This window comes from Pteropus vampyrus, unplaced genomic scaffold (assembly GCF_000151845.1).
Source record: "Pteropus vampyrus isolate Shadow unplaced genomic scaffold, Pvam_2.0 Scaffold22, whole genome shotgun sequence".
In the NCBI taxonomy this organism is placed as follows: domain Eukaryota; kingdom Metazoa; phylum Chordata; class Mammalia; order Chiroptera; family Pteropodidae; genus Pteropus; species Pteropus vampyrus.
The window spans coordinates 14,900,449-14,914,375 of NW_011888803.1; the positions used below are offsets into that span (position 1 = coordinate 14,900,449).

Sequence of the window (13,927 nt, forward strand, 5' to 3'; positions counted from 1 at the left end):
CACCTCTCCAGGACGAACTCCCACACACAGCCTGTCCACCGCTGGGCTGGAGGTGCCTGAATAGATCTGCGGGATCAGAGAAACTAAACTGAAGACCGAGAGAGAGTGAGAGCAGGGAGGGCAAGAGAGAGCAAAGGATGGTTTAGGCAAAAACTGCCAATACGAAGGGTTAGAGATTAACATGGACATCCAGGGAGGTGCTGTAAGGAGTGAGAAATCTCAAAGCTGACCCACTGTGCAGAAATGGACCAGAGAAAGATTAATGAGGTTTGGTAGTAGTGCTTCTGGCTGAGGCCCTTTGTCAGTACCCAAGTGGAATACTAGGGAAAATACATTGGAATTCAAGATTCTTGGAAGACACATTAAGTACAAAAACGACAAACCCACATAAAATTAGAAAAATGAATTGTTTGTATAAGCATATTGCTTAGTCTAAGGCAAAATTACAACATCGTATCCTCTCTGGGTCCAACTGGCACCTCCAACTAACTCCCTACATCTATTCCCTTACCTTGGTTAGTTCATTTAGACTCAAGATATCAGTTTTACTTCCTCCACTAATAATTCTTTGTCTTTCTTCAGCCACATCATCATCCTCATCAACGATGGGCTCCTTCGTGGGCTCGGCATTCCTAGAGGAAGGAAAGGGGACAGGGTTGGGTTGGTGTACAGCATCCTCAGCACGGTCCCCTTCTTCTTCTTCCCATTCCCTCACTGCTTCCCCAGGCTGGTTTTTCCATCCCCTAAGACTTGAATTCTCAAAAGGACTCCCAACAGGAGAGGCATCAGGCATCAGGCAGAGAGGGCAAGTGCTCGAGTCCAGAGTCAGCCCGGGGCTCCAGTCCCCATCATCTCATCCACTCCTCACAACCCCGTGAGTAGGGAGGAGGACTCGTTTCCAGTAACTCAGTTCCCTGTGGACCGAAACTAAAAACGAGTCTTCTCGATCTTTATTTATAAATAATCAGACTCAGCCTGAGAAGATGAAAAGATAAGAGACAAGCATTGTCTAGGAAAGCTTATTCTGAAGGCCCAGTGATTTGCAGTTTAGTCCCCTGGGCCGGGCCCAGTAAAGGTCAGCCTGGATTACAGTGGGGCAGCCTTCTAGAAACCTGAGTGCCCACGTCAGAATGAGGCAGGGTCTGGGGCAAGAGCCTGGGAAGAATGGAACTGCTAGGCGGGGTCATGGTTGGCAGCCACTTCCTCCCTATGGGGTGGGTGGGGGCACAATCACTGTCCTTCTTCCTTCATACTGCTCATGGCTCCACTCATCTCATGTCTCTCCCGTTATTACTCCCTTCTCTTGCCCGGTCCCCACTCTCAAATCTCCAAGTAGCAAAGGAGCCTGCTTTGTCTATCTTCTCATGAACACACACAGCAATTTTCTAGTACTTTGGATCCCCCTTAAGCATTATTGTTTGCAATGCTATCATCCAATTTAAAATGAGTGTCTGTTAATTAAATGAGAGGGATTAAATATTAGTGATTGAAACTAATAACAGTATATTTTAAATACTTTAAAGTTTACTTTTTTTCACAACTTTTCTTGTGCCTATTTTAATGTGATCTCTTTGTGTTATTCAGAGCAAGACAGGCTTGAGAATGTAAAAACTATCATGGTGTGGGACTAATGAGGAAAAAGATGACCACGTGGATATGAAGCCAAGTCCCTGCACCTTGGCACCCTCAGGACAGCAGCATGGCATACCATTGGGTAAGGAAGAAGTGGTGCTGGGCGAGGAGGGTCAGGAGGAAGTATATCACCCCTTCTGCTGCCATGGCAACCAGGTTCTTCCCAATCAGGTCCCACTGGAACGGATTTGAAGAGTGTTCCTCACCTGGGGACGGAGGCCATCGGAGAGAGACAGGAATTAAGTCCACTTGGCTGCCTCAGCTGCCCTTAAAGGCCTAGTTACAACACAGCCCAGCTAGACAAGGGATTAAGCAAGAGTCAAATCCAAGTCACGTTTTGGCTCTGCAAGCCAGAGTAGGGAAGAGTAAGGCTTGCCCTCGACTCCTCCTGTGGCTCCTCAGCCAAGGAAACAGGCAACCCAAGCCTCCTTCTAGATGGCAGGACAACCCAGACCAACTAGGAGCTCCCCGCTCCCGCCCCAGCCCAGGCTGCAGGTCTGGCCTAAGATCTCGAGCAGCAGCCCTCCCGGTCTTGGAAGATCCAGGGCCACACTTGACTGCCACCCACCAAACCGAGCATAGACATCTGTCACAGCCTGGCTCAGCGCCAGGTCAATGAGGCCCCGGCCCAGGCAGAAGTGGGGAAAGATAATGAGCAGCTTTCTCAGCATGGCATTGAACCCGAGCAGCGTCTGAAACACAGAAAAGCAGGACAGTCAAGCATGGGGCTCAAATCCACCTGCCACCTCCTAAGCAAAGTGGGGCCTGAATGCCCTCACTGGGCAGGACTAGGGAAAGGCCTTCCGACAGAGGGGGCTTAGCAGCCAGACTGGCCACAGGAGAGATTTGTCAAGCAGATAGGGAAGTTTTGAAATACTCACAGGAGGTGCCTCTAGCCAAGTGGCCCCTTGGGGAACTCGCACAGGCAGACTCACTTTGAAATTACACAGGGGCCCTCCAAGGCATTTATTACGAGAAGATGCAGCAGCAGATGTGGGAACATGGCCCGAGCTCTCTTTTCTTTGGTACAGGTGGGAGCCATCAATGGGGACTGAGGATCTTTCATCTGCTCTACCTTAGCCCACCTTATACCAAAGGGAAGAGGGGTCCTGAGCATCTATTGGCTCTGCTTCTCAGCTCCCACAAGACAGCTACAGCTGCGTGTGGCTGTCACCAAGAGAAAAGAGGATAAAGACTCTGGTGTCTGTGTTGAGTTGGGGGGACTTGTTTTCAGGTGATCAGACTCTGCTTGCTGTCTTAGCCTCAGAGTGTCAGGCAGAGCCTCCCCAAAGAAGGCAGATGGGACACCGAGGGGGTGAGGCTGAAAAGGCCACTGCTGCCCACTTATCTGGCCCATCCCCACTGCAAAGCCTCCTCCCTGTCCAGCCCCAACACCTTTGCTTACATGACCTCATATCTCTCTAATGATGTCCCATGGTCTCCCCCATCCCTCCTCCAGAAGCCACTCTGATCTTTTGCTTCTGGGCCTTTGCACTTGCAGCTTCTGTTGACCAGAGCAGGGATGAAGGTCCTCTCGCTTTCTGCCCTGACAGATTCCTGCCATTCTTTAGAAAACTGGCTCCAATAACCCCTTCTCTCATAAGCCTTTCCAGATTACCATGGTAAAATACTCCTCTCTTATAACACTTCCCATATTGCCAAGGTTTATTATTTTTTTACCTGCTTACTTTCTCCATGGATCAGTGGTCCCTGATGGACACGGACTAGATCCTAATCATTTTGGTGTCCTTCCTACATACCTTGTACAATGATTAGTTCATGGTAGGCTCATCATTATTTATTAAATGAGTTAATAAAATTCTACTTATTCCAGGCCAGGCTCAAATTGAATTTCCTTCTGGTTCCTGTAGCCTAGGTCTTTGTACCCACTCTGTTCTGTAGTGTTTCATGTGTCTCGCTTCTTTGCTGTTATGGCATACGAAATGTCATGTACTGTGGTTTATATCAGGGATCCCCAAGCCCTGGGCTGTGGACCGGTTCTGGTCTGTGGCCTGTTAGGAACTGGGCCACACAGCAGGAAGTGAGTGGCGGACAAGCGAGCAAAACTTCATCTGTATTTGCAGCCGCTCCCCAGTGCTAGCATCACTGCCTCAGCTCCACCTCGGGTCATCAGGCATTAGATTCTCATAGGAGCATCGATCCCTGGTGCCAAAAAGGTTGGGGACCACTGGTTTGTATTAGTTTCTAATCTGATGCTCAGGTCATTTCTTGACTGGAATGGGAGATCTGAGAAGGCAGGATGAATGGGTCATACTTATTGATATCAGCACATCCATCACATGGTGTTCACCTAGTCAACACCTCTTAACTGAGTAGGGACAGCAGCTACTGGGACCTGGGGAACCTTCTGTGGGGTACTGAATATTTCTGCAGCAACTATCTGATCATATATGCTAAAGCAACTAGCTTTTATGCAGGAGATGAGGGTGCACTCAGTAAATGTTGGCTAAATGAGTGTAGCCTGCAGGAGAGAGAACGTTTTGAGTTGCTTTAAGCCCACTTTTAATTATTCTGAAGTAATACATTCTCTTAAGACTTAGGAGGCTGTGAGCCTGTGAACCTGTGAGCCTCTGACGAAAACAGCTCTAAAAGGCAGCATTTTTAGTCCACTAGGATGCTCTGACCATTGGGAGGGTGGGGGTGGGTGTCTGTGTTCTCATCCATCTCCCTTCTGGGGTCCAACTGTGACAATGGTACATTTTTATCAGTCATGCGACAGATTGGGTTTTGTTTCTTTCTTAGTGGCCAGAGAAAGCCTGATGAGGCCGGGGGAGAGTCATTTTTAGGAGGCCATGGGATGGAGTGGTTAGTGCAGATTTGCCTTGGGTATTCCCAGCAGGTTCAGAAGCAGGACTGGGGACAGGGGCCGCAGGACAGCAGTGCAGATGCACTGGCTGGCGCCCACCCTCTGAACTGTGAAGACCTAATGAGGGGGAGAAAGGCTAGAGAGGTCACTGAGGACACAGGCGCGTGGGTGAGACCGTCAGTCCTTAGGACAGCCACGGCTGGGGCTCAGACACAGCAGGCTGGAAGTAGGAGTGTGTAGTGAAGATGGCCCTGTAGCCACTGCCATTGTATTTAGGATTCGGTCTGGCCAGCTCTTCCTGGGAAAAGAGTAGCCTGGGAGGTGTGGCTGGGATAACTGAACACTGCTGCTCATAAAAGTGAGTCATTCAGCACCACAAATTCTTAATCCCGTCCTCAGGATTAATTGCCACATAGAAGAGTATATGTTACTCTGTTACTACTTGCATAAAAAATAGGAACAAAGAATGTATCTATATTTGCTTATATGTCTCCAGACTACATAAGAAACTCAAATGAGAGGTTGCCTCTGGAGAAAGGAACTAGACACCTGAGAAACAGGGGCGGAAAGGAGATTTTTATTGTGTATGTTTTTGTTCATTTTAAATTTTGAAATCACATGAATGCATTACCTACGTGTGTGTGTAGAAAACCTAACACCCAAAGTCCCCAAGGAAACCTTCTTGAAGGAGTAAGAAAATCTAAAAGCTTAGGACGATGGAATGTCATTTATAGCTTACAGAATAAGCTCAGAAAACCATGACATTCAGAGCACACACATGAACAAGGAGCTTAAAGAAAAAGAAAGGAAGGAAGGGAGGGAGGGAAGAAGCAACATTTACTTGTGCACTAAGCTTGTTCAGACACAATGCTTGCCCATCACTTGGCTCTGCTTGACTGTCCCATACTCTCTGGTATCTTAGTAATCAAATAAGAAAGGCAAGAAAGTCATGCTCACCCGGTTATTCTCAAATAATTCTAAAATGAAGGTGATGGCACTGCTGTTGATGCCGATGAACAGATTAGCACAAGACAAGGCCACATAGGCAGTGCTGGGGACATCAAACAGGAAGGATGCTGGGTACATCATGGGAATGATTGCCCATCTGTGTGAAATGACACAATTCAGTGTGATACAGTGCCAATTTCCATTCCATCTGCTGTACCCCTAGTTATAATACATTCCCCTCACATATGAGGTGCCATGTTTCAACTGGCGAGAATCCCGGGGGGACCAAAGAGGTATTCCATCCCTTGGTCTTTGTTCCTCATCTTTGAATGGAGATAATAATGCCTTTCCTGACCAACTCATGAGGGTTTTGAGAGCAGCAAATAAGATAGCAGCTATGAATGTACATTGTAGATTATAAAGCCTCGTACAACGCACAAGATCGATCTCTGTCCTGCAATGCTTTTTATTTTAATCCGGATCAGCAAAACTGAGCTGAGATCTCAACGAGCTCATCTTCACGTTTCACTGTCACAGTTCACTGGTTCCTGAATTCTCTATTTTCTCTCTTTTCAAGAGAGACAAATGGAAACCATTTGCTCTGCTAAGACTCTACTGGCCCACATAGGAAGAGCCAGGTATCATTATCTCCATTTTACAGATGAGGAAACTAAGGCCCAGATGATGTGAATTACTTGTCCACAGTTACACAGGTAGGCCTGAACATAAAGTTGCCTGCTTCGCTCTATAATAATACTAGATTTAATCTCTGTGACATCCTTTGGCCCTGACTCAGGAATAGCTTTTCAGATGGAGTCTTCTACTGTATGCACATAACTCTTGGCTAGTTCAGATGGAGACACTGCAATGGACAGTTGGCCACAGATGAATCAGAATCACAGTTGGGCGAGGAACTGGGGAGTGACAGATTCCCAGACTTTGGTTAGGCATAGTTCGACTGAAAGAAGATTCAGGCCAGGTGGGGTGTCTTCAATGTCCCTGAGTAGATGGAGCCTTAGAAACACCTCTATGGGTAGAGTAAGAAATAGAAGCCAGACAGAAACCTAGGCAGCAGCCACAGCCCCTGCCAGGGCCTGGAAGCTAACCTTGCCACCAGAAACCCTTGTTTTTCTGTCAGAAGAACATGCCCTCCCCTCCCCCGGCTTCCCTTTTGGTGCCTTAGCTAATGGCTCAAACAACTCACCCGTACAGCATGAGCAGTGCAACAAGGGCAGGAAGATTGTTTGGAGAAGTGTAGGCTTTCTTCTGAAATCCGATGAAGATGCCCACCACCAGGGCAGCACTCACAGCATAATTCACCTTGAGGACAGAAAGGGAACGCAAAGCACTTTACCTCTCTTTACCTCTATTTCTTGTTCTGTCAAATGAAGGCCTGGCCAGGGTCCTCCAGCATACATAGTCTGATTCTATTTGTCTAAACAGTTCTTGGTTAGCGAACATAGGTTAAATTGTCCCTAGTCCTCCTACCCCACCTCCCTGCGCAGGGGACCTTCAGTCTGTATCTTTTTAAAAGAATGAATTATAAAATCCCACCTGATCGCTCATTTTCTTTTTTCCATTGGTCATGAAGTCTGGTTGATTCTACTTTCTAAGCATGTCTTCAGAATTTGGAAAAACTTAAGATATAGTCCTCAGCCTCCTGAAGCTCAAATAGATGATACCCTATCATTGCTTTTTTCTATTCTCTTCCCTTCCAACATAATTCAATCCTAAAGCCATCAGGATGGACAGGGAAAGATAAACAGCCACATTGGGGTTACGGGAGGAGTGACAGTGGTCCTGAGCAGGAGGAGAACCTGAGAAGGTGAGGAGGGTGTCTGCAGAGGGTGGGCTGGTGGGGTGATGAGAGTATTGATTTGGCCCTGGGTATCAGAACCGAAGCAGAGTATGGAGGGTATCCACATTGGGGAGGAGATGGTGGGAGAGATGGGGGACTTATTACATCCAGGTGTATTGTTCAGGTAGGTCAATGATAGAAACCAGGGGTAATAGAGCCATTTTCTCACTCTTGGAGAAGGGAGTTACAAATATGGAAAGCCAGAAAGCCAGAATGAACCCATAGCATTGGGTTGGATTTAGGGGTTTTAGTGAGCTCATAGCGTTTGGTATAGAGATAGATAGAGAAATATAGGTGTAAATGAGTGTTTGTCTATGTATATACATATATATTCTTCTAGTTCTCTACACTGAGAAAGTAGCCCGGGACTACCGAGACCCCAGTGGCAATGAACACATCTGGTACCCAGATCTTGGTTTTGAGGGCCACATTCCTTTGGAAGGAACCAGGGCTCTGTGGGGGAAATGACAGCTTCCACGTAGGGCTGGGGGAGGTGGAGGATGAGCTTGGAACGTCTCACTGTGCCACAGAGCATGGAAGTGCTCAAAGAGGTCGGGGAAATGAGTCAAGAGGAGACAGAAGCCACCCTGAAAGCTCTCACTGGCCAAACTGGGGATAATTTGAGCATCAGGATAAATAATAATGGTATCGTATTATAATCTTTTGACTAACACAGGAAACATGATTCCATATAAATATAACAAACAAACAAACAAACAAACAAATAAATGGAAGGTGTAACAAAAGGATATTTGCATTGCTTCAAAGTACCTCTTCCTCAAATCCTTATAAATTGTAAAGAAGAAAAGAGTAACTTTGCAGTGGAGAAACTTGACAGATACCATCTTAATCAAGTAACCAAAGTGACCCATATCAGTAATAAGATAAATTGGGAGCAGAAGCTACCTGATAGAATGCAGTGAGAACAGGGCATCTCTTTGTGATGCTGCTTCCATAACCTGAATCTAATCATGAGGAAACATGGGGCAAATTCAAACTGAAGGACATTCTGCAAAATAATTGGTGATTTTTCAAAATGTCAAGGTCATGAGTGTCAAGAAAAGATTGAGGAACCATTTCTGGCCGAAGGTGAAGGCACAGAACAACTAAGTGCAGTGCATAATTCTGAGCTAGATCCTTTTCTATAAAAGACATTATTTGGCAGTTGATGAACTTGAGTGGAGTCTGAGGATTAGATGGGGGGAAAGCATCAGTGCCGGTTTTCTGATGTTGACAGCTGTGTCTTGTGGTTGCATGGGGTGTCTCTTTGTAGGAGGTACACACCAGAGGTGCTGGTGAAGGGGCATGTTATTGGAAAGTTATTCTCAAATGACTCTAAAAAAAACTTTTGAACTGTCCTTTCAACATTCCTATAAGTTTGCGATTGTTTCAAAATTAAAAAATAGAATAGATGACATGTATAAAAAGATAAGAATTTAAGATCTATATGCTGACTAAATGATATAAACAGGGAATGTATGTTCATTAATTCAGTAACAACCCCTAGGCATGTGTCATCTATTTGCCACTGACTAATTAGGGTGCTAAACTCCAATAATATAGATGCCAGAGTTCAAAGTCTAGGCCAGCCTTAAAATTCTAGAGCATCAGGAAGGCTGCTAACTAACATCCTACCCACCACTTTCCATCCCTTCATTGGACTCCCAAGGGTCTACCTTGCTAGTATCACCTGCCCCCCAAGACACCACTCTGTCCTTCTATCCACATATCTCTCCTTAGGCTCAGAGATCTCTGTCTGTAGCCAGGTATGTGCTTGGGTCAGCCCCCAGAGTAAATTCTATTCTTCATCTTTTACAAAAAGTAGAGTGAAAAAACAACATATTAGCCAACATGGGCTCCTATAAGAGATGTTTTTGTTCAAAGTGAGGCTTGTAGAATCTGATCTCCTCCTCATATGTTCATAAGTGTTTTTTCATACAGAAAGAAAAGGGAAGAATTTAGTTGCTACCGATAATTTCTGGTTTGGAATTGTTAAGCGATGGCTGCTTAACAGGTCAGGTAAGCTAAAATAAATCATGTCTTTGAGAATCTTAATAGTTACTGTCATTGTTAAAAGCCATAGTGGAGAAAGTTGTTTGTGTTGGTCTCCATCATGATGTATCTATCACCACAGGGCACGGGGACTCACGTTAGTCTTAGAATGTTGAGTTGAAATAAAGGATCTTGTTACTCAAGACACCCAGAATGGACTGGAGTTGGTGTCATAATGATCCCTGCTACATTATAAATAGGTCTTTGCTGCCAATTAATTTTGATGCTTTGTCATGAAGTACTCCATCCTGACCCCTCCCTGCCTCTACCAATCCTGGTTGTGAGAGGGGTAATAATCTGCTGTTGATTTGGTAAATAATTTTTCTTCATTTTCCCTAATGTGGTAGCTAAACCAATATAGGAAAAGTATGGTTACTTTGGGAAAGCAAAATAAAGTCAGTAGGCAGGGTTGCCAGATTTAGGAAATAAAAATATAGGATGCCCAGTTAAATTTAAATTTCAGAAAAACAGCCAATTAATTTTTAGTATGTCCCATGCAATATTTGGAGGTGGAACATACTTATACTAAAAATTATTCAGTGTTTATATGAAATTAAAATTTAACTGGGTGTCCTATATGTATCTGGTGACTGTCACAGGGGAAGTTCCCTCCTTAGCCCTTTGGGGATAGGGCAGGATCTAAGAAGAGGATGTGAGATGAAGGATTGCTTGATATTACCTCTTCAGCTCCAGATTATTCCCAGGAAGGCCAGCCTCATACCTGCGGTGCAGTGATTATTTGGTGAGTCAGAAGGCCCCTTTGGGTAGGGCATGCAGAGCCCCTACTCAGCATTTGTTAAGCTGAGCCCCATGTCCTTCCCCAGCTCAGGGCTCCTAGGTCTGTGCCTTTCTAAAAAGATGCCAGGAGATACGAGGCCCTTGATACAGCGTCTTCCAGCAGCTCTGGCAGTGTGAGAGCCCCACCCCGCTGTGTCCCCTCAGTCGGAGCAGACACAGTGCCCATCCCTCTTGGGACAATGGAGGTGAGGGAGGCACTGTGATTTGACACTTACAATGTCCCAGAGAAAGTTGGTCAACCAGTAGGTGATAGGGCTCACTCCACTGACAAACTGGAGGTGCTTGGCTTTGTTCACTCTCTCCTGGATTAGATAAAGGACAAAGCTGGCTGGGACGAAGGACATGGCGAAAATCACACAGATGGCAACCACAGCATCCACCGAAGTTTTCAGCCTGCAGCGAGGCAGGAGACACAGGGAGAGAGAGGTGAAGAAGGAAGAACAGATGCAAGAAAAGAGCAAAGTCAGGCTCTGGGGAGGCCTCACCCAACACTAGGTAACAGCCTCCAGAATCCCCTTCCCTAACCTGATGTTTGTCGTTTTGTTCAATTGTCTTAAACTGGGTCAAAGTTAAGTGGATATTTTTGGGTTTCCTGTTCCATATTAATGTCGAATATTGTTCCATGTTAATATGAAATCCAGATAAACTTTCTCTTTTTTTACATTTCGAAATTATTTGTTGATGGTATATAGAAATCAATTTTTATATTGGTCTCATATACTGTAATGCTCTTATCAGTTCTAATAATTTGTCTACAGATTCTCTTGAATTTTCTATGTAGACAGTCACTTATGGTCTATGAAGTTTATTATTTGTTGTTGTTAAAGAAGTAAATTACCATGTTAAAACATGTTTTCAAAAAACACATCATAACATGGGAAATATTTTTCATGTAAGTTTAAGTGCAAAGAGAACAGGCCAGTTATACAGGACTTGGTTCTATTCCCCCTTTTCTGGATCAAAAAGAAAGCATCTGGCTAAGGGGTCAAGTGTGGGCTGAAATCCAACCTGACCTCACATACAATCTATGACCCCTCATGTGGGACAGTGCCCACTTAGAAGAAGAAACACCTTTTACTAATTCCCACAAAGGTACCATATGTGCTAGTGTCTATCCTGATAAAACTACAGACAGTGTGACCCCCACATGTAGTAAGAGTAGAACAAATGACTGGAAGGGAAACACACAAAAATATTTAGATGAAACATCCTAAACCGTGCAGGGTTATAGATATAATAAGTTCTTAGAACTGTATTTTCTAAACGTTACTTAATGAACATCTACTATTTATAATCACAAAAGACTCCTATTTCATATTTCAGATTCAAAAGACTTGGCAGGAGGTACAGAAACTTGGGCTGAGTGAGAATAAACTCAGGACAGACTATTCTTCCTCGGTCAAGGGTCCCAGAGTGTTTCCAGAGGAAGGCTCCAAGGAGCCAGGGCCCAACTTGTAGCCAACGGCACTGGAAATGTTCCAGGCCCAGGGTTGAGGGCGCTCACAGTATACTGAGACAGGAAAACAAGGACCCTTCCGCGTACCAGAAGTTTGCACTAATGAAGGCATTCCCACTAAGTATGCTACAAACGTATTACAACTTGCACAAGACCGATGTTTCTACTGCCTGAAGCCACATGGTAAGAGCCTAAGCTTGCAGAAGGCAAGGATCTGTCGACATCTCCAAAGCCGGACCATCTGAGGGAAATTACTGGAATCTAAGATAATTACTGCTGAGGAGATGAAGGATTTACTGAACTTTCCCAGTTCCCAGCAGTCATTTTGCATACTGGAAAGGAGAATATTTGTGTAAGCTCCAGGAGCAACTTCTTATCAAGAGCCAAAAGAGAACAGAACCAACTATATATTTACTTTCCTAGGAAATATGAGGAGAAAGAATGGCCAAGTAGTTTGGTATACAAGTGTTGAAAGTCTTATGTTCACATTTGCCTGATTAAACAACGTTGCCATCCAGCCCAGCAGCTCATGTGAATGAAAGAAAATCCTCTCTCGGTCTCCAGAGAGAAGAGAGGGTAACAAAAAAAGCTGTGAGGTGGGGGGGCCGTGGTGGCTTACACTGTAATCTCTGAGAGCTGTTCCTTGGTCAGGTTCAGGGGCTGGCTTATGACGGTGATGCCATACTCCTCGGGGTTCCTGTCCTGGGGTAGGCTGGCCCGTAAGATGGCGTTGTGGGCCACGTTGAGAAAGCTGACCATGGCATGCCAGCCCTTGTTGTTAAACCACACCTAGAGGGTGGAGATAGGCTTTGTTAGGCTGTACTAGACAGGACACCAGAGGCCCTGCGCTAACAACAGCTGTTTAAAACAAAAATGAACTGCAGGAAAAAGAATGTGAAGAGGAGGGACGGTTTGGCAGCTGGAAGACATTCCATGCTGGATTTCAACAGGAGAAGGGGTGGAATTTAATTAAGCTGGGAAAATAAAAATAAAGTAACCAGCTCACGTGAGTTTTTAGCTCTAGGGCAGATTTGGCAGGGCCAGTACCTTAACGTTGTCTTCCGTTTCTAGATGTTGGAGGAAAGCGGACATTTCTTTAGACGCCTCTCTTGTAATAGGGCCCTAGAAAACCATAATAAACAAGCAAGAGAGTTTTCTTTTTTTTTTTTTTTTAACCTATTAGCACTCATGATAATTTTTGTTTCATGGCATGTTGAAAGTCATACCCAAATCTCCAGTCTGTTTACATACCCCGCTAACATTCATTATCTGGCCAAGGTCGCTTAAAAATCCAACAAGTGCTTCCCCAGTGATGGGGAGAACTGGCAGCTTTCCTCCGATGGAAATTCCTCCGTACCTGACAAGGGAATAAGAGGTCCCCAGGTCAGTGACATGAACCATGTCTGTGGTGCTCTGTGCTTGCCAGTAGCTCTCTAGTTTCTGTAGGAAAATGTGCACTTTTGGGAAATTGTCTAGACTAGCGAGTGACATTGCTCTACTTTATAAACCAACTTTTAATGTTTCCTCATTGTCTCTGGATGAAATCCTGATCCCTTCTGAGCTTGATCTCTGCTTATCTCTCCAACCCCTCCTCGTGCCTTTCCTCGAGTGGCATATTCTGGCTGTGTCCAACCACTTCCAGAACCTCCAATGGTCTGGGTTACCTTTACAGGGCTGCTAGCTTCCTGGGATTGCCTTTCCCTTTCTTGAGTATCAGGCCAACTCTGACTGATCTATCATATGTCACCTCTTTGAAGACTTCCCTGACTCTCCTCCATCCTAACAATGATCCCTTTCCTGTGCCACTTCTGTACTTTACAGGTACTTCTGGTAGCACTGGACTCACCTTAATCTAAACAGGACCAATCCTGCCGTGCCTATCTCTCAGTGCCTCTCAACTCCACCCTCCCTCAGGCGGCCCCTCACCATCTCCTGCTTTGACTCAGGCTCTAGCTCCTTGACCGAGATCCCAGCCTTGGGCCTCTCCCACTCTAACCCATCTTCCACACTGCTGTGGAAGTCTCAAGAGACTGTGCTCAAACACAGATCTGGGCGTGTCATACTCTGGCTTAAAATCCTTCAATGGCAGGATGAAAGCCAAACTCCTTTATAAAACAAGATTAATTTGCTGAACTTTATTTCTTAGGGACTCGAATTATCCCCTGTCCCTCAACTTTCTGCTCCAGCTAAGACCCCATACTTCTCCCTAGGGAGCAATTCTAAAAGCTGGATTTCACTTTTATGGTTTAGAATCAAGACAACGTTAGTTCTGCATTCATTCTAGAGGCCCCATTACTGAGGGAGCCTGGACGATTCTCCAAAACTCTGGAATCACTTGAGTTTCCAGGAACTGGCT

General features: G+C 45.3%; 1 protein-coding gene across 1 annotated transcript in view; it reads right to left on the bottom strand.

Moving 5' to 3' along the window:
• The window catches only part of ABCA4 (ATP binding cassette subfamily A member 4), a 123,124-nt gene that overhangs the window by 15,863 nt on the left and 93,334 nt on the right, over nt 1–13,927 (bottom strand). The window contains exons 32-39 of the mRNA XM_023528133.1: nt 12,823–12,928; nt 12,619–12,693; nt 12,191–12,360; nt 10,331–10,508; nt 6,612–6,727; nt 5,417–5,564; nt 2,201–2,324; nt 1,709–1,838 (exon numbers count right to left, since the gene is read on the bottom strand). Of these exons, the coding sequence (XP_023383901.1) occupies nt 1,709–1,838; nt 2,201–2,324; nt 5,417–5,564; nt 6,612–6,727; nt 10,331–10,508; nt 12,191–12,360; nt 12,619–12,693; nt 12,823–12,928 (1,047 nt within the window). The remainder of the gene's footprint in view (nt 1–1,708; nt 1,839–2,200; nt 2,325–5,416; nt 5,565–6,611; nt 6,728–10,330; nt 10,509–12,190; nt 12,361–12,618; nt 12,694–12,822; nt 12,929–13,927) is intronic.